This window comes from Nylanderia fulva, unplaced genomic scaffold, assembly GCF_048542155.1.
Source record: "Nylanderia fulva isolate GAGA-0341 unplaced genomic scaffold, ASM4854215v1 Scaffold8, whole genome shotgun sequence".
Classification (NCBI taxonomy): domain Eukaryota; kingdom Metazoa; phylum Arthropoda; class Insecta; order Hymenoptera; family Formicidae; genus Nylanderia; species Nylanderia fulva.
In genome coordinates, this window is record NW_028190916.1 from 4,880,072 (window position 1) to 4,901,512 (window position 21,441).

Genomic DNA, 21,441 nt, shown 5'->3' on the forward strand with positions numbered 1-21,441 from the left:
TATATAGACATATGTATTATAAAAGTATATATACATACTCGAAGAAGAGCATAATCTGATTAGTCGCATTTCACTTATCATCACGTGTACATTGCTGGAACATGGACACGATAGATGAAAGTGTTGATGCCTTTATAATACTAAAACTACGAAAAACGCAATTCCGGTAGTCTTTAAAAGACGTGTATGTAAAATGACATTCTGGCAGCTGACATAGGAATTGGACGAAGAGAAAGAAATCCTTAGTGGATATTATTAATAAGTGCTTCCCTCTTTGTTACTATGGCAGGAGAAACTACAATTATTATCGAAATGCTCTTTCTCGTAAAAAGGGTTGTAGATAGAAGAATCGATATTTTTAGCATTTATTTTATAATAAAATTTTTTGAATCTATGCACAAAATTGGCGTGAGAAAACTTTCGTGCTCGATTCAACATCAATATTGTATATGTGATCCATTGTAAATTGTTTTAAGGAGATTCGCTAATTGCGTAAATTAAAAAAAATACTTATTATGTATTACATGATATTACACGATTATTGTAAATCGAGCAACAACAACGCATCATTATTTAGCATTTGATTATATTACTTACTAACAATGAAATGCATATCCTTCGACATAAATGTTTATGGAATTATCACATCGTAATTAATTGTAAGCAGTAATCAATGCCACATTATTGTGTTATACACGTAATCACGCGTTCACATCACAACTGTTCTTTTTAGATTAGTTTATCTTTGCTACATGATATTGAAATACTTTACTTGTTGCAGGAATTATGATGATAATATGATAAAAAATTTAAATTGAATCATTATTTATTGTACATATATATTGAAAAAGAAAGATATCTCAATATATTTATACAAAAAAAAGACAAGTTAAAATTATTTCAAGCTCAGTGGCAAAGTTGAGTATTATATATACATATGTCTCTTACAAAATTACATAGTATTAGTGTATCATGAAATTAGATCCCATAAAAGCAATTAATTGAAAGAAGCCATTCTGTACAATTACCAAGAAAAAGTACCATGTCAAATAGTTATTCAATCGTTTAGTTTTGCTCTGTAAAGTTAGCTCAAAGAAACCACATTCTCTAAATAGAGAGAAGAGCTTTCGTGCGAGTATCAGAGACTGAAACTATGTAAAGGCGATTGGTCCTTTACATTTTCCATTATTTGAGCATTTTATATGAGGCGAGATGTTTAACACATAGGCAGGGATATATTTTTCAAATGTGAAAATATAAGTATTGTATAAATATATAAAAAGAGAAAAGTCGTTTTAGTCAATTCAATGCAAGATAGAGGATCATCAGCCGATTATTAATACAACAAAGTGTTATACAAGGGTACGTGTACAGTTTAGTGTTATAAATCCCTTTGTAAAACTCGAAGTTATATAACATAATTCGCGCGACATCGCACCTGTTAAAATTAATTTTCTTTTAACTGATGAATTTTTCAATATTTTGTGCAATGCAATTATTATTCCTTATAATCTTATTTACGCGCGATAATATTGCTTATGTTTGATTAATTGCATGTGGATACTATTATAAATTGTCATTAGATTCTTATTTTATATGATTATGTTACGAATTAGATTATTTAAAAAGATTAATAAAAGAACTTGGGAAAATATTAAAATTTGGATAATTTTGCTATAAAAAAATCTCTGTAATATATCTGCGTATTTTTATCAACAAACTCTTATTATGTAAATATTGGAAACTATGTTTTATACTGATACATATCAATATTAATCGCGCGTATAAAATATATATATACCTAATCTGATGTATATTTCAAATGAAATTTATATTTGGTCAATGAGCATTTATTAATCCTCCAATGTGAATTATAGCAAAGTACATTGCTTATAGTATTTATATGCGGTCGGATATTTAAATAGCTCAGTTGTTAATTTTTGAGACTCTGAAACTTGGCTAGACCTAATAATCTTATTGTAATTATTGTTTAGAGATATTTATATCTCTAAACTTTATATATATACAGACATACTTTATATATATACAGACTTATCGTTATTAAATGGTAATTGGTGCTGGTGTTAACATTGAATATTAATGATAATCATTTATTTTTATTATTATAATTGCCTCTTCCTATTTTTCCCCTTATCTGTTCCCATAAAAAAACGAGTCGGGACTCGTAAAATTTATCTATTTATTTGATTTACTTATTTTTGTCCCTTAGCTTTTGTCATTTTATTATTCTGATATGCAATTTGTCAGTTATCTATTTTTATTAGTATATTTTATGACTCTAATAATTAAATTTAAAACCGTGTCATATTGTATATATATATTCTCACATATCTAAGTATAATCTTTTCCTCAATATAAAAAATATGTATAAATGCTCTCTCTCAATATAAAACATAATATATCTTTAAAAATTGTTTATTAACAAAATACATTTTCGTACAGTCTATAAGATAAAGAGACAGCAAATATTTATAGTGCATGAATCTATGGACAGTACACAATTAATGCTAAATAATAAACACATAAGTAATTTTGTTAAGCTTCTATTTCCTCCTTGCAGCCACATATGGATTCATGACACTAGAAGCAAAAAATCATGTAAATCTTTTTGTTGTAAAATGTGTCAGAATAAACTTTTATTATAGTGAGGAAACAGGATTTTTAACAAAATTGTTATTAAACATTAGTAAATTCTGTATTCTCTACATTTTCTCATTAATATTATGAAAATTATTTATTAATATTTGTAAGTCTGCAAAGACTACAGAATTTGCCAATGCTAAACATTATCAAAGATTAAATGAGGCATATAAAAAGAAATTATTTTTTCTTATGTATATTTCCTGAGAAAAAAATTCACACATTTTCTCGTTTGATAATACAATGTCAACAAAAATCAGGAATCTCTCAGTAAAAAATTTTGTTTTATATAGAAAACTTATTAATTCTCTCTCTATAAAGCAAAAATTTATAGGAATATTTTCAAAGTTATAAAAACATATTTTTACCTTATATTAATTTTAAATCGTATATATGTATACATGTATAATATATATGTATACATGATAAATTCTATTCGTTAACAACGTGTTTGGATTTCTTCTTCTTTTTTTGTAACGACATATCCACTTCTGCTTCGCCGTTTTCAATATGTCCATTTTCTTGGCCATTTTCGAGTACTTCACTTACTTCACTTTTCCTTTTTTTATTTTTCTTTTTTTCTTTCTTCTCTTTTTCCATAGCAGCCAACATATGTGCAGTTTCTTCCAATGCTTCTCTCATCACGTCTAAATTTTTCTTTGGCTCTTTGCCAGTCGTAAAATACACTAATCTGTCTTCCACCTGTTGTCGTAATTTCTCACCAAATATTTTCATTGGTGTTTCCGTGAAACAATCGATTCTAGAAGCAATGGAACATTTATTCGCCAGATATCTTGCGATTCGACCTCTATTTTTGGTACCAGCACGGCCGATAAATGTAGAATGGAACAAAAGTCCGTATTTCGGAGTATTTACGTTACGGTTTTTTAATGCTCTGAATAAAGCCTTTTCTGCTCCCAATATCTGAACCGTAGACGCTGGAGCCTTTGCTAAATTAGTAAGTGATCCGGCGTGTGCTATTAATCTGGCGCCGACTTGATCTCCGATTAAAGTAGCTAGATTTGGTGCCACTCCTGCCATTTTCGATGTTAAGTATTCAGACATTTTTTTTCTATAATTTACTAATGCGACAACACGTTTAACAAACTGTTCAACATTTTTTAAATCGATTTCATTTATATCCATTCCCATGGATGATTTGGCTGCCTTGATGATGGCTTTTGCTTTTTCAGTATCCATAACAACTTCTTCTATCGCACCCAACTTGTCATCCGTCAATTCCTTCCTGTTTTGTATCACTCGAGCTACCTTTGCATACATATGATTCTCTGGAACAATCTTTGCAAGTTCTGGGAAATGATAGCTGTACCATTCACTAGAATTAAAACAAAAATGCAAATTATTTTTTGGTATACTTTTGTGTTTGCTTATATTTGTAATATATTTACAATTAAAAATATTATACATACCGTATACGCATGCTGAAAGTATTAATATCTTTGTCCAATTGATCCAGCAAAGTTATGCTCTGTATGATCATGTTATCTACTCGATTTACATTGAATTTAACTTTAGCTCTTGAGTAACTATGTCCAAGACCTAATTGCGCAACTCTTGAGCTGTCAAAAGTGAAGCCTTTCACCAAATTATGAAAATGAAATCTTATTCCTCTAATAATCTCGGGAACAGCATTGAGGTGGTCACATTTTATATTTAGAGTTTCAGTTATGTTAGCACCGAGTTTAGAGTCTGCAACACCAAGAATAGTATCCTTGGTGAACTCGCTGGAGCAAGAATCTAAAAAGAGCTTCAAATCCTCTGTGACAATTCCTTCCGAAATACTGTTAATGTTTTCAAGAGCGACCACAGCTGTTCTGAAAGGCGCAAATCCAACAAGACTAACAACACTACGGAAACGTGATAGATCTGTTACTGACTGTTCCACTTGAGGTAACAACATTCCGATCTCTTCAAATTCCTTAACCCGAAATAGGGCATAGCCGGCGGCATGTTCAAACAAAATAAAGAGCCTCGCCTGAAAAGATTTTTCCTTAGTATTTTATATAATTTTTTTCTCTTTTTTCTGTATATCATCTTCATTATGTCATAATTCTATTATTTTTTTTGTTTTTAATTATATATTATAGTAAATTGTTAATTATCTTTTTCAGAGAATCAATAAATATGTTTATAAAATAAATAATATACACGTGCACTATGAAATTTGTCCATAACCTTTGAATTAAAGAGGTTAGGATTAAAATTTCGTAAATAACAATCATCTGTAATGATTAAATCTCAAAATACTACTCGAATTTACAATATCGCAAATATTACATTCTGAATTCGAAGACCGCGAATGTACGCGTAATTTATATGATATCCGCATAAAACTGAACGAGTTGCCACATGCTTGTGTCGACACGTTCTAATCACAACGCAAAGTTAAAGAAATATAGAAATTACAATTGAAAATTAATCGTCAAATTATTATATAACGTTGAAAGTTGTCACTTACCATTTTTAAATAATTTTAACTTCGTATTTCAAAAGAATTCTAAGTTTCTAGCAAAACTTATGAAGCTTTCACACAAAAACACGTACCACCATGTGGAACTTGTGGAAGGATCCTCCCGGATGCAGATTAAGCTGGATTTTCATGTGGCGCTTTGACGATGAATTTCAGCGTCAAAAGACGTCACGTGACCTGGGAGTCGATTGTGTAATTTTTTCTAAAGTGAAAATGTGAAAAGTGAAAAATTTCTTCCAATCACACATCGATTTCATTTTAAAATCAATGCGTGATTGGTGGAAATTTTTCACTTTTCACGTTTTCACTTTAGAAAAAGTTACACAATTGACCCCCAGGGCACTTATTACGGTTCTTTGGGTGAGTTTGCTCACGAGGTGAAAATCACAAAAGTGAGAGATTCACTAGGTTGTCTACGCTTCTATTGGTCAAAATCTAGTGAATCTCTCATTTTTGTGATTTTTATCTCGTGAACAAACTCACCCCAATAACCGTAATAGGTACCCAGATTTGACAAATTGGTATCCTTATTTTTGACCACGTGACGTCTTTATATACAATGACACTGTTTTAAATTTAATTATTATTTATTAATATTTGTAAGTCTGCAAAGACTATAGAATTTGTCAATGCTAAACATTATCAAAGATTATATGTGAGTGAAAATATTTTAATAACACATAACATATTTATAAATTAGAGAAAAAATCATGCACGAATGAGCAGTGATTTGTATTGATATAGTCGAAAAAAAGATTTGTCATTTGAATTTGTGAAATTATTTATATTTATTCATAAAATATATAGATTTTTTCATTGAATATTAAATCCTAAATACATTAAATCGAATGGATTCGAATCGTTTGTCTTGTCCTTGTCCAATCGAGCAATTGTGATTCGCAAACAGAGTGAAACTGCATGCGAAACGTCAAGTTGGCAACTCGAACAAATCGCTTGTCTCGCCAGTTTCCGAACGTGCGCCACCACATTCATTGTATTGTATCGCATATGCGTATGTTCGGTTCAGTGGTGTTAGGTGCGAGGATATACGCGTTGTTTATACACATATATACGTCCCGCGGTTTTTGACATTACGCGCTTTCCCGCGAAATCCACCTGTCAAGTCGCAGCTGTCAAATTTCGCGGAACGATGGAGAATCGCCGAGCGTCGACGACGTCGCCTGAGGTTTGCAGCTTGACGTCGGCGAGTTCCCGGTTGCGATTGTATTGTGAGTGAGTGCGTGTGCGTGAGTGCGCGTGCGCGCGCGTTGATTGGCGGCGAACCGTGCACGAGACAGACACACGAGCGTGCTTGCTGTGTCTGCCGAATATATTTCGCGCGTGCTACTTCTTGTTCTTGGCGCGCGTCTCTCGTTCGCAGTCGTCATTCGTTCGTTCGTATCTTGTTCTCGATCGGATTTCTTCCCGTTCTACCTCGTAATCTTGCGGGAGCTCCATAATCGGCTTCCTCGTCGTGAGAGAGAGAGAGAGAGAGTTCCTCGAGCAGCAATGCCGCTGCTACGCAAACAGCCGTTCCAACGGCTCTACGTCTCATCGGATTTCAGGGACGACGACGAGGTCTATCATTGCGAGGTTACGAACGAGATATTCAAGAACTATAAGTAAGTTTTACGACCGCCGAACCAGAAGTTCTCCCCGTGGATTCCTTCAGCTCGTAACGGTTGTTGTGGAATTGCTATCCGCATCCGGATACGAAGATTTTTGCCCTTATATACGATATAATGTATTGTTGCGAGAGACAAAACTTTCCTCTTGCTCATTTTGGCACATAAAAATTGTGTATGCGCGTCAATTACTCGGAATTAACTTTGCTACACATAAAATTGAATAATAATAGATTATATGTTGACATTAATTAAAGTCTGTTAATGTATCCTCGAAAATAAATTCGCCAATTTTATTCGGAAATCGAAATCGAAATCAAAATTATATCTCTCATTTTGTTTCTTTGAAGACAATGCGATAATGCTTTAATATTATCTTGTTCTGAAGTATCTCATATATACATATTTATAACCATCAAATAAAAATTTATAATAGCCAAATTTATAGATGATCTTATCAGAAAATGATTCTTTTCTTTGTTATAAATACTTTAATTTATAATTTTTTTACTTCAAAAATCATTAAAGTCATCTGTTGCATTTAAAAATAAAAGTAACTTTTATTATGCATGTTAATAAATTTAATTCAATAATTAAAAGTTTTTTATCAAGTATATTAGTGAAAATATACATATGATAACTACATTTTTTATTTAATTAAAAAAAATTATATATAAGATTCTTGTATATGTATGTAGTAATGTATAATTATTTCTATTACAGTGAATTTTGTGAACGAATTATCTTATGCAACTCCCTTATCTGGTCGTGCAGTATCACAGGCAGAACTGGCATGACATTTGAAGAAGCTTTACAATGCGAAGAAAATGCAAAGAAGAGCTTGAAAGAATTTCCAATGGAGGTATAAATATTGTAATTTTGTATAAATAATGTTTCTCTGTGTTGAATTTGCATTAATGAATATATTTTTAACTCATTGTATTTTTCAGTTACGAATCCCTATACTATACCTTGCCAGTAAAACAAATAGATCCTCTTTTAATGAAATGGTTGAAGATGTTTTCCAATTTGCGAGAGATCGTTATTTTGTGGGAGAAATGGTAGAGGCTAGTTTTACTGAAGACTCTTGGTGTGATTGTCATGTTCTTCAAGTTATTGTACCTTCAGAACAACAAATTAAAGCATTCTTAAGTGAAAATGGCAGGTAAATATAATTTAATTTATTAAATTATTTTTATACATTGTTGATTTTTTAGCTTTACTCATTACTAAATATTTCAGGAATTTACAAGAACAGTATTATCATCCACCAGCAAAATTATTTCGTTATGAGGTAGAACAATTAGATTCTGGAGATTCTGATGTCAGCCAGCTCATGATAGTAGAAGCATCTCAAGTCAGAAGACAAAAACAACATTATAGCAGAGAACGTAATAAAATATTTCTTCGGCAACTCTGTGAACAAAATGATAGTGGTATATGGATCGTTAAGGTTAATACAGAATATTAAACAATTGGATAAAAACATTTATACTTTATAACATTATTTTTGTAACGTATAATTTTTTTTCATTACAGGAAAGTGTTTTGGAAAAATATGGAATTAGCAAAGTACGTTTTGATACTATATTTGCTGGCACACTTCCAGATTTTACAGTGCGTGTAAAAAAATCTGTCAAGCAGAAACAAGAATCTATAGATAAATTTCTAACATCAAATGTATCAAAACAGAAAACATTTGAAAAAGCGGATCCTTTGAAAAAAGTTAGTGATGGTAAAAAATCGAATGACCCTGGCACAATGAAGAAATATCGAAAACCAAGGTAATAGCTATTCAAGATTTATATTAATGTGCTCTGTCTTGTTTATCTAATATTTTTTAATGTTTTCAAAATATTTTATCAACAGAATGAATGGCAAATTCAAAGAAGAACTTAAAGCGAAAGCTTTGGAGGAAAAAGCAAAACGTAAAGAAGAAAGAGCGTTGAAAAGCGAGCGTAAGAAGGAGAAAAAACAAAAGTTAGCAGCTTTGGCTGCATATGTAAAGCAGTGGAATAAACCGAGAGAAGATCTCGAATGTGAAGATCTTTGTTCCATTCCTGAACCTACTGTTATTAAATGCAACATACCAAACGAAAAGTTTGGAGACTTTGTTATGATATCGGAATTTCTTGAATTTTTCAATGAAGAATTAGAGGTACCAGTATATTTCCCAGGAGGCTTCAATTTCGAATTGTTAGAAAAAACATTAATGACCAAAGAAGCGTCTGGTCCCTGGAGTGATCTGTTACAATTGTTATTATCGAATATATTTAAATATCAAGCTGGAGAAGATAACGAAATTGATGCTCAAGCATCTACTTTACTGGATGATATTAGTCCTTATGAAGGCGCATCATCGATGACAAAAGCTGTAAAACTGGCTACAATGGCTTCTAGGTGGTGTCCAACTTATCAGGGATGCACGCTATCAGAACTTACATTAGATCACGTAACTTTGAGCGAGATTTTGAGACAACATTTATTAAGTTCTGGAGGACGTATAAGCGAAGCGGCTTCTAAGTGGCGATATTCTCAAAAGGGTATGTATGATAAGAATTTTCAATCATTTTTAATTTATTTAATATTTAATGTTCTTCCTTTATATATCACATATTATCTATCGTAGGTGGTTATACAAATTTTGACGAGCCAGCGCTTCTTTTAAGGATAAATGACGGTCACCTTTTGCGATTACTGGGTCACCGAAATATCTGCGAATTTGATGTAGATGATAAAATAAAGATTGTTATGCGTTTGATCAATCAGTTGCTTAGTTTTGCATCAATACGCGATGCAATCGAAGAACGATATGATAAATTGCACCAAGCAAAGAGAGAGTTAAAGTCATTTTTAATTGCTGAACAAAAGAAAGAAAAAGAAGAAAAGGAAAAGATGCGAGAACGTGAGAAAGAAGGAAAACCACTCGAGGAAGAAGAACCAAAGAAAAAGATAACACGTGGCAATTATGAGGAAGAAAGGAAAAAGGAAGAATATGAAAGCAAACTAAAAGAATTGCAGCAAGCATCAAAAGATGACAAGATGATGCTTTATCTGGGCTCAGATAGAGCTCATCGAAGATATTGGAGGTTTATATCTGTACCAGGTACATTTCTAGATTCATGTATTCTTTACAATTTTAAATAGGAAAAATTACAAATTAGATTAGAAGAATTTTTCCTACTGATTTATAATCTATTTTTTGTAGGATTATTTGTAGAAAATGATGAACGCTGGCCTGGAAGTTGTCTTCCCGAAGGCACTCCACACCAACCAGAGTTGCAAGACAAAGAGGCAACATATGCATATCTAAAAAATAAATTTGAGGATGAGTTTAGTGACAAAGAAAACAGTTTCAAAAAATCAAAGAAGTCGCCCAAGAAACTTTTATCCACGGATAAAAACGGGGTGAAATCACCACGGAAAGAAACGGCTCGAAAGGAATTTAAGCAAGATCTCACTAACATAAGAAAGAATTTGCTGTTGTGTACAGGAGATAAAGATTGTCCTGTTCATTGCAAGAGATCGCTCGTCACCTGGAGCTTTTATAGCAACCAGGAAGACATACAAGCACTGATAGATAATTTGAGTACAAGGGGTGTCAGGGAGAGCGAGCTTAGAAATAATCTTTTGCAAGAAATGGATAATTTGCTTCTCGTTATTAATGACTGCCCTAAACATAAATTAAATCCCGAAGTTGTAAGTATATCTTACATAAGTTACTTAGTTTACATAATTTATTTGGTATACCTATCTTATTTTTATGCTATAATTACATGTGATTAAAAGCCGAAAACTAAATAGATTTTCACACATAGTTTGCAGATTCCAATAAAGGACAAATTAATAAGACAACTAAAAAGAATAAATACGAGAACGCGAATTTAAATTTTCCTCCCGACGTAGCGGTTGATGAAGTAATGGAAATGACATTGAGAGATCACATTTTGGACTTTGAAGACAAAATCAATGCAGGTTGTTTGGGTTCCCTTAAGATTACCGATCGCACCGTCTGGAGAAACGCGATTAATCAGAGAAGTTATGACAAACAGTGTGATAAACTGATGTGTGCCGGTAGTGAAATAGACATAGATATACCACCTTCTAATACATTGATAGATAAGATAAAGAACGAATCTAAACACAGTAGACCCGGTACTCCCGATTCCGAGGTCGGAAGTATCAGCATAAAGACTTACAAAGATCCAGGAACGTACTTAGGTTTACCCAGTGAAGATGAGATGGTGCTCGATCAAAGGCAACAGGCGGTTATCAAGCAGCTGGCGTGTGCTATTTTGCAGCTGTCACATGCTATAGAACAGAGATACATGCAGAGACCGCTTGGACCTGATCAGAAGGACAAGAAATGGTCGGGCGAAGAGGCTCGAGAGAGATGGGAACAATCACTGATAGCGTCGACTAATTGGTCTCAGTTGTTCGTTCACTTGAGCACCTTGCACAATAGTGTCGCGTGGCATAGAAGCGCATTGAACGCTCAATGTCGCATATGTCGAAGGCGTACGGATGCTGAGAACATGTTGCTTTGTGACGGATGTAACAGGGGACATCATCTCTACTGCCTAAAACCGAAACTCAGTGTAATTAATATTATAATTATCTAATAAGAGTTTATATTATTTGATGAAATCAATCGATTTCTAATCTTCATTTCATTATTATATTTAGGCTGTACCGGCGGGAGATTGGTTTTGTAGAGCGTGCAAACCGCCGGAGGTGAAACCCAAGGAAAAGGCTCAAAAGCGAAAAAGATTTGAGGATGAAATCGAGGAAGAAGAAGTACTGACCAAAGAGACGCGATACAATCGCGCAAAGCGAGCACTTCAGAGCGATGATGAAGACGATCAAGAAGAAAATCAAGATGATGAAGACAGCGAGGAAGAGATGTAAGTTATCCTTTTAAGTAATGTTAAAATTTTTTAAATTTTACTGACTATTGTTCTTTTCAGAAATGAACAAATAGAAAACTTATGCGCAACATGCAAAAGTGGTGGAAAGCTGATCTCCTGTGATACATGTCAAAATCATTATCACTTAGAATGCCTCGAACCACCATTGTCGAGGGCTCCTAGAGGAAGATGGTCTTGCTTTATATGCAAACCTAGAAGAAAGAGGAATACAACAAAAGGTAAAGAAAAAAAACATCGAGTATTTTATCTTGTTTTCTTCTGCTATAACTCTAAATTTTTCTATTTACTGCTTATTAAGTTATAGAAAGATAAACAAGTTGTAAAAATATTATAAGCAAGTTTCTTAGCCTTAATTATGTTGATAGTGAGGGGGCGCGAAAGGGAAAGAGACAAGGAGAGGCTGTGCGCAGCAGCAGCACGCTCTCGCATCCATGGCTTTGCCAAGAGCCTCCTCACTACAGAATCTACAGACTGGGATGGTCTGTATTGTATCCCTTTCTTTTTACTGTGTGTTTAAACATGTGCAGCATCTCCTTCATTCATAACTTCATCCTGTTTCTTTTCTGGAAAGCATTGCACGTTACTTCAAAGAGTAATGAGTCTGTTCATGGTTAACATTTGGGATATATGGATATTTTTTATAATTTTGCATACACACATTTTGAGTTTTAAATGATATATATGAACAATAAGAGGTGTTATAAAAATGTATCACTTTTCATTTTTTAAGACATTTCTCTTTTTTAATAAAACTGAAAAAAGTTATGGACAGATCCTAATATAATATAATACATTCTCATATATGTAAATACTTTATTATTTTCATAGTGGAATTTGCTGTTGCTAACTCATCTATCATAAAAATTTCAGCTATCAATAGAATTTGATTTTTAGTTTAGGTTCATAAATTTTTAACATTGAATTGAAATAACATAAAAGATGGGGTATGCACTAGCTAATACAGGGCATTTTGAATGTACAGATAGCAGCGCATCCGATGACACCGAACCAAGACAAACGCGACGTGCGACGAAAAGAGCCGCCCAAATTGAACACGAGGAGGATAAAAATTCAATCAAAGGATCTATGGCTAGACTGCAAGAATTATTAACTGATATTAGGCATCATAGAGATTCATGGCCGTTTCTATCGCCTGTCACAAAGGATGAAGTTCCAGATTATCATGATATCATTTCTAATCCGATGGACTTTGGGACAATCAAAAGCAAACTTGGTAATGGCGACTATGAGACGTTGGATAAATTCTTTAGCGATTGTCATCTAGTTTTTGAAAACTGCAGATTGTACAATAAGGAACATAGTTCTGTATACAAGTATGTATCAACATTATTATTATCTATTTCATGTAAGTTCGGATGCCAGAGACTACAATGGTAATTAATATGCAGGATTAATTTATGTATTTCATGCTATTAACAATAGCTACATACACATACATATATTTTAATTAACATTATATGATTATTACTAACAAAAGAATGAATTAGCATCTCTACATCAGTTCTATCATTTGTATACTAACTTTGGTTTGATGTATAGGTATATTTTAAAGTATGATTCAAGTTAAATTGATAGTACATTACAATATAAAATATGCACATATTTGTGTTTAGGTATATAATTAAATAAAAAAGAAAAAATCACACACAAAATGCTAGACTATGTAATAAATTAGATAATTCATTATGTATTGTAATTACTTATTCATGACTGTTCAGTGAAAAGAATTGGCATTTCTTATTTCTGTTAAAACTTATGAAACGCGTTAATTCGTCTGTAACTTTTAATGTCTCAGATAAGGCTTCGCTATTGTGTTAATCTTGAAGTAATCTTTGGCCTCCGAACCATTTTGGGAATATACATATGAAGAGCAAGGCTATGTTTTGTTAAAAATAGTTATGTATATAGTGCAGGAACACGATTACGCAAATACCTCGAGAAGCGCTGCAAGGAATTAGGCTTGAACTTTAACGAACTTTTCGAAGAACCCAAGATTAAGAGGGCAAGATTCGATGGCAATGATGTCGAAGAAAATTCCACGTCGAATAGCGAAGACGATGAAGAGGAAGCACAGAAGAGAAGATAGAATAGAAAAGCTATATGCATATATATTATATATACTTTTAGTATAGAGTACATACTCGTGAGATTAAAAAATCTGATACCGCTCAAGAAATTTATATATTTTGAATTAGAATACGTATAATCGATTACGAGCGGTAGATAGATTCCGTATATAGCTCACGACATTTGATAAATTAAACAATTTTTTCACGATAAACAATGTGAAGTTACATTGACAACTTATGGAATAGTACAACTAAATGCTATTTATTTTGCAAAATTAACAATTTACATAAAACGACACATGCAACAGTATATATAAAATGTACTGAAAGATTTTTTTTTTTTTTTTAAGTCTTTCTTCGAGGCTTATTATGATACAGATGTATGCAGTATTATTTGCAGAAATGCATACTCATAGTTGCACTACATATAATTTTAGATGCATTGCACATACACAGAATTTTGCAAACACATAGCTGATTAGTTCCATTGGCTTTAATTAATTTTTTTTCTAGATGTAGAAACAAATTTTCAATATATTCTCACATTTATTTATTTAGTATTACACATAACACGAGTGCGCGTGCACACATGCACACACAACATACACCCACACACACCTATGCACCAATACATCATATTTTTTGTAGTAATATATTAAGGATTGTTAATTGTATATGATGAATTCATAAGCTCTCAATTTTTCTCGAAATCGTACACAAGATTTAATCATAAAACATAATTTTCAGGAAAATGCATAAATCATAAGCCACATTAGCAAATTTATGTTTATAGATCCAGACAATAAAATTCGATACTTTTGTACTGCGTGTTCCAAACTATTAGAAAACTAAAAATTATGTTACATCAATATTACATACAGTAAAAACATGGCATTAAATGTCAATATCGATAATAAAAAGAGACTAATAAGAGCTAAACATGAAACAGAAGTACAGATAAAAAGGTTTTAAAAATTATTACATTAAATATTTAATAATTTAAAAAAATTTTTTAATAATTTTACTATTTAACTCAAGTAATATCTAAAATCAATTAAATTAGCTACAATTAAAATTAGATTTTTATTTGCACTAGTCTCTTTTTATTACTAATATCAACTCGTATTTTTTAATTAAATTTTCTGTTCTAATAGTACTTATTTTTTCCATGTTATTTACCATGTATTACTTTATTTTGTAATGTTTTATACTTTCAGGATAGATTTATGCAAAAACTATGGTACAAAATACTATCAACTGTATTGTACAGTAATTGCAAAAAAAGTTCTTTTTAATCATATATATTTTATACGATGATTTTGGTAATATTAAACCTCGAATAAAATTTTTCAAATAATCTTCTGCCTCTCCTGCAAACTATCACATATATAGAGAAAGATTTATTTTTTAATTATACATTTTTTTCTAATTATACATAGAGACTATAGATTTTTCTCTTGTACATCTCTTATTTTAACACATTTCTAATGATTTTATTTCCACTTTAATGATGTCCAGTGCCTTCAAACATTTCTCTGTGGATTTTATCCCATTTCTGAACATTCTCGGGGGAATATGCTGAAAATAGTGATAAGTTATACATATATTTCACTTGAACAAATATTTTATTTATATAGAAAACATACTTACACATCTTTTGTATTTTGTAAAATATCGGAATTGTTACCCCTATCGCGATTACTGAATATTTAAACAACCAACTATGTTGCATATAATATCTAAATGGAAATTGAGCAATCTTTGCAGAGATAGTATATGGATATTTCATAGGTCGATATGGCGTGCCTTCAGACATGTTGAATGCCTATAACAAATTCTAATTGTAATTGGTTTATATTTATATTTCATAACATATATAGCAATAATGACATTACATGATAGATTTGTGCTAATTATTAACGAAAAATGTCTCAAATATTGGATTCAAATAATCTTAGTGTTAGTTTTATAGTATAGATTACATATAAATGTTACAATCTGTAATAAATTTCAAAAATTTGTTATATATCAAGAAAAAAATACGAAAGTATAAATTCAACATAATACATATATGTAACTATATCCATAATAATATAAGAGTTTGGAAATGAAATATGATTTGTACGAGATGTCACAATTATAACCTCGAAGAAGAATAACGAACTATGACAATTCAATCCCGTTTATCATTTACAATGAAAGAGATATGTAATAAAATGAAATAATCGTTATACATTTAGTATTTCTTTATTTTAATATTTTAAAATTACTCACGATCTCTTGATTTCGATAAGTTCAGTAAAATTATATAATATTAGTAGGTTTTCGAGTCACAAGAGCAAAATTTGTGAACCATAGATAAAATAACTGATATGAGTGGGAACTCGATGTTTTTAAAGCTAGATGAAATAGGATGTTGCGCGAACTCCCAATTGGCTACGCCATGTTATTTCCCTTATTTCGATATCGTATTCATACATCGAATATAAATATATATGCAGGAACCCAACACACGTTTCAAATTATTTTAATAAAAAATAAACATTTAACAAAAATTATTTTAAAAAATTGAGAAATTTCGTGTTTATGACTATTTCTACTTCAATTTCTACTACAAATATATCTTTTTTGCAACGATTCCAATTAAAAGTGAAATCAAAATTAAAAATTATTTTTATATTTTTATGTGTAATTATTAGTTTGATTACCAAATTAGTAGAATATAATTGGGAAGATAATTGAAAAGCAAATTATAAGGATAAACAAAGATAAACTTGGTCATGAACAAAAAATATAAAGTTTGATTGTAACACTGTATAACAAAATAAAACTTAAAGTAATTCCACATATATTAGATTATACATGTATTTGATAGAATGTTTTCAGATTTATTATTCTCTATAACATTCACTTCATCAAAGCGTGCACTACAGCTTTGGCATTCAATGACTTCAAATCGGTGTAAGTTTGGCCAGTTCCAACAAAAACAATAGGCTGGCCAGTAATATATGTCATTGTGATTGCTGCGCCCACCTACAAATAAAATCTATGTGTGAAAAATCATATATGTAAATGTTACATGAAAATTAATACTACATAAAAAAATATATCCTACATATATAAATATATAAATATATACTACATAGAAGAATATATAGATATATAGGAATATATATCTATATACTCTTTAGAATTGATATTTATTTTACAGAAATTATATTATAAAAGAATTTAGAGAAACTTTTAAAGAACACAAAATAAAAAGGAATATATGATAAAGATTATATACATAGCTTTATGTAAAAAAAAACATACCTTATCATCGATTGTATCAAACTTTGTCAGCACAATACCATCGATCATATGAGGATTAGCGGACTGACTGTAGTCGGCTAAGGCCTGATTAAATTTCACCAGCTGATCAACAGCTTCATTACCGACGAGAGCTTCTCCAACGAACAATACTAAATCCGGTTCGTTCACCTTTATCAATTTTGCCAGAGCTCGCATCAATGGTTCGTTATCCTGCATTCTGCCAGCGGTGTCAACTAGGACTATATCCATCTTAGAATCTTTCGCAAAGCGAATTGCCTCCATGGCGATGCCCGCAGCGTCCTTTCCGTAACCTTTTTCATAAAGCTGCACCATTGTCTGATTTCTGTGCTTCTCTGGTGGATGCAGGGCGTTCAGATGTCGCATGTGTGTCCTCAGTTGCTCGACTGCTCCAGCTCTGAAGTATAAAACTATTATTATAGTAAAATTATTAAAATTATTAGATGTTATAACACTGAGAAAGAGAAATAGATGACCAATGTTAATGCCTGCAGTTGAAATGATTAGTACACTGTTTCAATCTTGAATAACTAATTTACCTGAACGTATCACATGCAGCAATTAACACGCGGAAATTGTTTTCAATCAGCCAGAAGCAGATCTTTGCTAGATTCGTCGACTTGCCGACCCCGTTAACACCGCAAAAAGTCATGACATAAGGTCTATTATTCTTCTTCGCTTCCAAAGCGTCTCGTAGAATATCAATTCTTCTTTTGGGTGATAGTATCTGTACTAAGGCATCCGTCAAAGTGGCCTTTATAGTGTTTGCTACACTATCAAAGGTACCGAGTACCTTTCCTTCTAGTTTTGCACCAACGGAATCGCATAATTTCTGAGAAATGTCTGCAGCGACATTCTTGGTGATTAGATGATCCTTTAATTTTTCCAAAACTGGTAACATATCCTCCTGTTTTAAAGATTTGCTACCGACCAGACTCTTGAACATGGAGAACATGCTCGAGTTTTTCTTCTGCATTTGCAAATTGGAATGTTCTATTTCCTCCTCATCAGAATTATCCTCGGATTCGCTGTTTACTTCGAGATCGCGTATACCACCCTTCATCTGTCCAACTAGCTATAAAAAAACGAAAACATAAATAACAAATAAAACAAATTTCCATTTTCTGGCTAAGAATTAGTTACATGTATAATTCTTTCTTCACATTCGCTTTTCATAGTTAAATTCAAATAATGAAGCTAAATATACACGATTTTTTGTATTAATTTTAATTTTCAAAAAATAAATACGTAAAGACAGCCCGATTATCAGCCAGAGATATTAGATATCGAAGAAATTTGTAAGCTCACACTAATAATATAAGCCAAAGAATAAACTTTTCATGACTAAATATTAAATAAATGTAAAAAAAAAAAAAATATATATTACAGCTGTATCAGCTGCCACATAATCGCCACTCTCTACGGGCTTGTCTTTCGTTCGTTCCAGCGTAGCGAGATCCTTGGATGTTCCACCTAATTCCCAAATACGCGGTTTCTTGCCAGCTTTCTCAGGTTTAGGACTCTTCCTGATACAATATTTATTGTGATAGATTACATTTTGTCATTAAAACAAACTCTCTTTCTCTTATTTGATTAATTAAAGATTTTTAAATAAATTAAGAAAAAAACATGCACTTACTGCTTGTCAGCTTTCTTCTTTTGACCTGCCTTTTTCTGGGCGAGTTTCAAACGATTGGCAAGGAGGACTTCTTCATCAAGTTCTCCATTATGCTCTGTTTGCTGTTTCAGCAATTCTTGCTTTGGAGGTTCTTGAATTTTTGCTACAGTATAGAACACTCAATTTAATTTAAAATGTTAAATAAAAACAATTTTAACACACATTTTTATAAAAACAAAAATTACATTTGTATTATGTGCATGCAAAGAGAGTATTAGTTAGAAAATATGTGCAAAATGATTTGTTATTAATGTTATAATTAAGAGAGAATAAGCTTACACACACACAAAAAAAAAGAATTCTCAATTATTTTAAATTTTTTAATGAATATAAATTATGCCATGTATCTCAAGAGCAATAGCAGATATTAACAATTCAATATCTTAATAAAAGTAATAATAATAAAGATAGAGAAAAATGTGATTAAAATTACTGACCAAATAAAATATCGAAGTCATTTAATCTTTATGTTTGCATTATGATAGTAATTACTTAAATGAATTTATTGTGATTAAAGTATTATAATAATAATGTAAGTATACATTTTTTCATTACACATATTCCATGCAACAGCATACTATGCAAAGATTTAGTAAATGCCACTTACTATTAAAATCCCCATTACAGTTAATTGCCTTCTTTTTTTTACCTAAAAGTGAAAAAGAAAATCCTCGTTTCTTGTTAATGTTATATAGATTAGAAAGAAATGTGTTAAATCAAAATATAACTTATAATTTTATAGATTAAATCTTATACATAAAATAATTCTTATTACTATTTTATCTCGCGAAAATAAAATCAGAGTGATATTTCTATACATTTATTATTCTATACTTTTTTCTTTGTAAAAATATTATTGTATACATTTTTTTGTGAAACGTTTGAACTTTATTATAGAGTAGTAAATTTGAATAACAGCAAATAAATTTTACCCTCATATTACACTTTTTTGTTTAAGATTATTTAAATTTTATATTCGTGTTTTTTCTAAAAGTAGATAAAGCTATTTACAACTGTTATTGCCTTCAGTTTTTCATAAATTGTTACACTATCAAAGAATTATAACTGTACCTGGTTTCTTATCATCTTTATCCTCTTTTTTCTCAATCATACTTGCGACAGTCTTTTTAGACTTCTGACTTTCGTCAAAGCTGCGCATTTGCTTCGGTATTTTAGCCTGTGTACGCGACCATTGCTCAGCCCGTTCAAGCACTAGACGGTAGGCATTTTCAAATTCAAAATTGGTGAACCAGCTCGAGCTTTCAAGCTCATTCTTAAAGCGATCCCTGAACTCTAGATGAATATCGTTCAAGAATTTGTCCACATAAGATAATTGCAATATCTTCTGATATGCCACTACAAATACCAGCTCAAATTCATTGTCAAGCTTGTACTGCAACCGCAAGGAGTCATGCTCAAAGCTGTGATTGCCTGTACGTTCCTGAAAATTTTTGAAAAAAAATTATTTCTTTAGAAATGTTAAAAGTAATAGCTTTAAAATACAAAAAAATTTATATAATATTTAACTTTGTAATTTGAGTTATATACTATTGCATGTGCGATAATAGTTAAAAGATTAGTTAAAAGATATATATATATATATATAGTAGCATCTTTTAACTATTATCGCACATGCAATAGTATATAACTCAAATTACAAAGTTAAATATATAAATTTTTTAATAAATAAAATTTTTGATAGTAATTTCTTAATCAGAGTAGAATTAATAACAATTTCATTGAAATTTATTAATAATATATATATATATATATATATATATTTAATTCTACTCTGATTAAGAAATTACTATCAAAAATTTTATTTATTAAAAAAAAAATACAAAAATATTTATTTTACATAACATGTATCTTTTTAATTTAACTTTTATTTTGTTAGTACAAATGATGAATCTCTCACAAAATGATTAGTTTTAACAATCCCAACCATATGGTACCATATGGTTTAATCTATTTTGTATATTTATCTTATGTACATTTAAATACACTTGCAGTTCTAATAAATATTTACATGTTGTAAAAAAATTGTAGTGTCTTACAAACATATATGTATATATATATAACTTTCTTGCAAAAGTTCTATTTATAAAAAAAATTGAAGACTGAAGAATGAAAGGTAGAATTCAAAAATGTCTGCGAAGATGATAAGATTTGGAAAATAATTACGATCGTTCGAACAATAAAATTAAAATATTCAGAATAAAATTATTTGAAAGTAAGTTTGAAGAAACTGAAGGAATGCGACAATTCGGCGATTCGGGGTCAAAGGTCGACAGACGTCGAGAAATGCATATATATTTTTAAAACTTGCCTGCAATATAACACCTCTGATCAGAGCATTGATACTGGGTGCGAAAATCTGAGACGTGCTCTGGAAGCACCAGAGCACGATGCCGCCTTTGCTGAATATCGTGAAAAGATCGAGCATGATTTTACAAGAACTTTAATGAGGAAAAAAAAACAAGACCGCGCTCTCCCTCGAACACAATCAACACCACTCTAACCTATCGAACACAGTTCGCTCGCATACGTCAAATCCAGACCACAACTGTCAAACGTCACGTCATCGAATGTTCCTAGACACGAAAAATACGCTCGCGCGATCCACCAATCAGGA

General features: G+C 31.2%; 4 protein-coding genes across 8 annotated transcripts; 1 reads left to right on the forward strand and 3 right to left on the reverse strand.

Moving 5' to 3' along the window:
• Positions 1 to 2,420: 2,420 nt before the first annotated feature.
• On the reverse strand, positions 2,421 to 5,273 carry Nop56 (Nop56 ribonucleoprotein). Its single transcript, XM_085489123.1, has 4 exons — positions 5,141 to 5,273; positions 4,092 to 4,657; positions 3,030 to 3,997; positions 2,421 to 2,601 (listed from the first exon to the last, which is right to left on the reverse strand). The coding sequence occupies exons 1-3, from the start codon at positions 5,141 to 5,143 to the stop codon at positions 3,094 to 3,096; spliced, it is 1,473 nt and encodes a 490-aa protein (XP_085345249.1). The 5' UTR covers positions 5,144 to 5,273; the 3' UTR covers positions 2,421 to 2,601; positions 3,030 to 3,093.
• Positions 5,274 to 6,122: 849 nt separating this feature from the next.
• On the forward strand, positions 6,123 to 14,618 carry Acf (ATP-dependent chromatin assembly factor large subunit). 3 transcript variants are annotated; one of them, XM_029316421.2, is made up of 14 exons: positions 6,123 to 6,774; positions 7,501 to 7,639; positions 7,728 to 7,942; positions 8,020 to 8,230; positions 8,317 to 8,561; positions 8,647 to 9,320; positions 9,407 to 9,883; positions 9,986 to 10,476; positions 10,596 to 11,375; positions 11,464 to 11,681; positions 11,745 to 11,923; positions 12,071 to 12,184; positions 12,688 to 13,039; positions 13,623 to 14,618. In XM_029316421.2, exons 1-14 carry the CDS (start codon positions 6,662 to 6,664, stop codon positions 13,810 to 13,812), a joined length of 4,398 nt encoding a protein of 1,465 aa, XP_029172254.2. In that variant the 5' UTR covers positions 6,123 to 6,661; the 3' UTR covers positions 13,813 to 14,618. The 3 variants fall into 3 exon arrangements, with proteins under 3 accessions (XP_029172254.2, XP_029172255.2, XP_029172256.2); XM_029316422.2 differs by having other exon boundaries at positions 13,635 to 14,618; XM_029316423.2 differs by lacking the exon at positions 12,071 to 12,184.
• Positions 14,619 to 15,180: 562 nt separating this feature from the next.
• On the reverse strand, positions 15,181 to 16,162 carry LOC114941427 (reduction of Rh1). Of its 2 annotated transcripts, none has more exons than XM_029316429.2 (3): positions 16,070 to 16,162; positions 15,446 to 15,632; positions 15,181 to 15,373 (listed from the first exon to the last, which is right to left on the reverse strand). In XM_029316429.2, exons 2-3 carry the CDS (start codon positions 15,609 to 15,611, stop codon positions 15,300 to 15,302), a joined length of 240 nt encoding a protein of 79 aa, XP_029172262.1. In that variant the 5' UTR covers positions 15,612 to 15,632; positions 16,070 to 16,162; the 3' UTR covers positions 15,181 to 15,299. The 2 variants fall into 2 exon arrangements, with proteins under 2 accessions (XP_029172262.1, XP_029172261.1); XM_029316428.2 differs by having other exon boundaries at positions 15,446 to 15,620; positions 16,070 to 16,161.
• A 464-nt stretch (positions 16,163 to 16,626) lies between these two features.
• LOC146720023 (signal recognition particle receptor subunit alpha homolog) lies at positions 16,627 to 21,352 on the reverse strand. 2 transcript variants are annotated; one of them, XM_085489131.1, is made up of 8 exons: positions 21,136 to 21,352; positions 19,878 to 20,247; positions 19,414 to 19,455; positions 18,768 to 18,909; positions 18,516 to 18,654; positions 17,668 to 18,203; positions 17,111 to 17,525; positions 16,627 to 16,828 (listed from the first exon to the last, which is right to left on the reverse strand). In XM_085489131.1, the coding sequence occupies exons 1-8, from the start codon at positions 21,250 to 21,252 to the stop codon at positions 16,703 to 16,705; spliced, it is 1,887 nt and encodes a 628-aa protein (XP_085345257.1). In that variant the 5' UTR covers positions 21,253 to 21,352; the 3' UTR covers positions 16,627 to 16,702. The 2 variants fall into 2 exon arrangements, with proteins under 2 accessions (XP_085345257.1, XP_085345258.1); XM_085489132.1 differs by lacking the exon at positions 19,414 to 19,455.
• Positions 21,353 to 21,441: the final 89 nt, after the last annotated feature.

What these genes read in the sequence shown, in the direction of transcription:
- Nop56 (XM_085489123.1), bottom strand. An exon ending in ACTTTCAGCATGCGTATACG is followed by an intron (nt 3,998 to 4,091) that starts GTATGTATAATA and finishes TTTTAATTCTAG; the next exon opens with TGAATGGTACAGCTATCATT.
- Acf (XM_029316421.2), top strand. Translation starts at nt 6,662, where the DNA reads ATGCCGCTGCTACGCAAACAGCCGTTCCAACGGCTCTACGTCTCATCG. An exon ending in GCCTAAAACCGAAACTCAGT is followed by an intron (nt 11,376 to 11,463) that starts GTAATTAATATT and finishes TATTATATTTAG; the next exon opens with GCTGTACCGGCGGGAGATTG. An exon ending in AAAGAGGAATACAACAAAAG is followed by an intron (nt 11,924 to 12,070) that starts GTAAAGAAAAAA and finishes TTATGTTGATAG; the next exon opens with TGAGGGGGCGCGAAAGGGAA.
- LOC114941427 (XM_029316429.2), bottom strand. Translation starts at nt 15,611, where the DNA reads ATGTCTGAAGGCACGCCATATCGACCTATGAAATATCCATATACTATC. An exon ending in TTACAAAATACAAAAGATGT is followed by an intron (nt 15,374 to 15,445) that starts GTAAGTATGTTT and finishes CACTATTTTCAG; the next exon opens with CATATTCCCCCGAGAATGTT.
- LOC146720023 (XM_085489131.1), bottom strand. Translation starts at nt 21,252, where the DNA reads ATGCTCGATCTTTTCACGATATTCAGCAAAGGCGGCATCGTGCTCTGG. An exon ending in CTGTAATGGGGATTTTAATA is followed by an intron (nt 18,910 to 19,413) that starts GTAAGTGGCATT and finishes TCTATACTGTAG; the next exon opens with CAAAAATTCAAGAACCTCCA. An exon ending in TTGATACAATCGATGATAAG is followed by an intron (nt 16,829 to 17,110) that starts GTATGTTTTTTT and finishes TTTTATTTGTAG; the next exon opens with GTGGGCGCAGCAATCACAAT.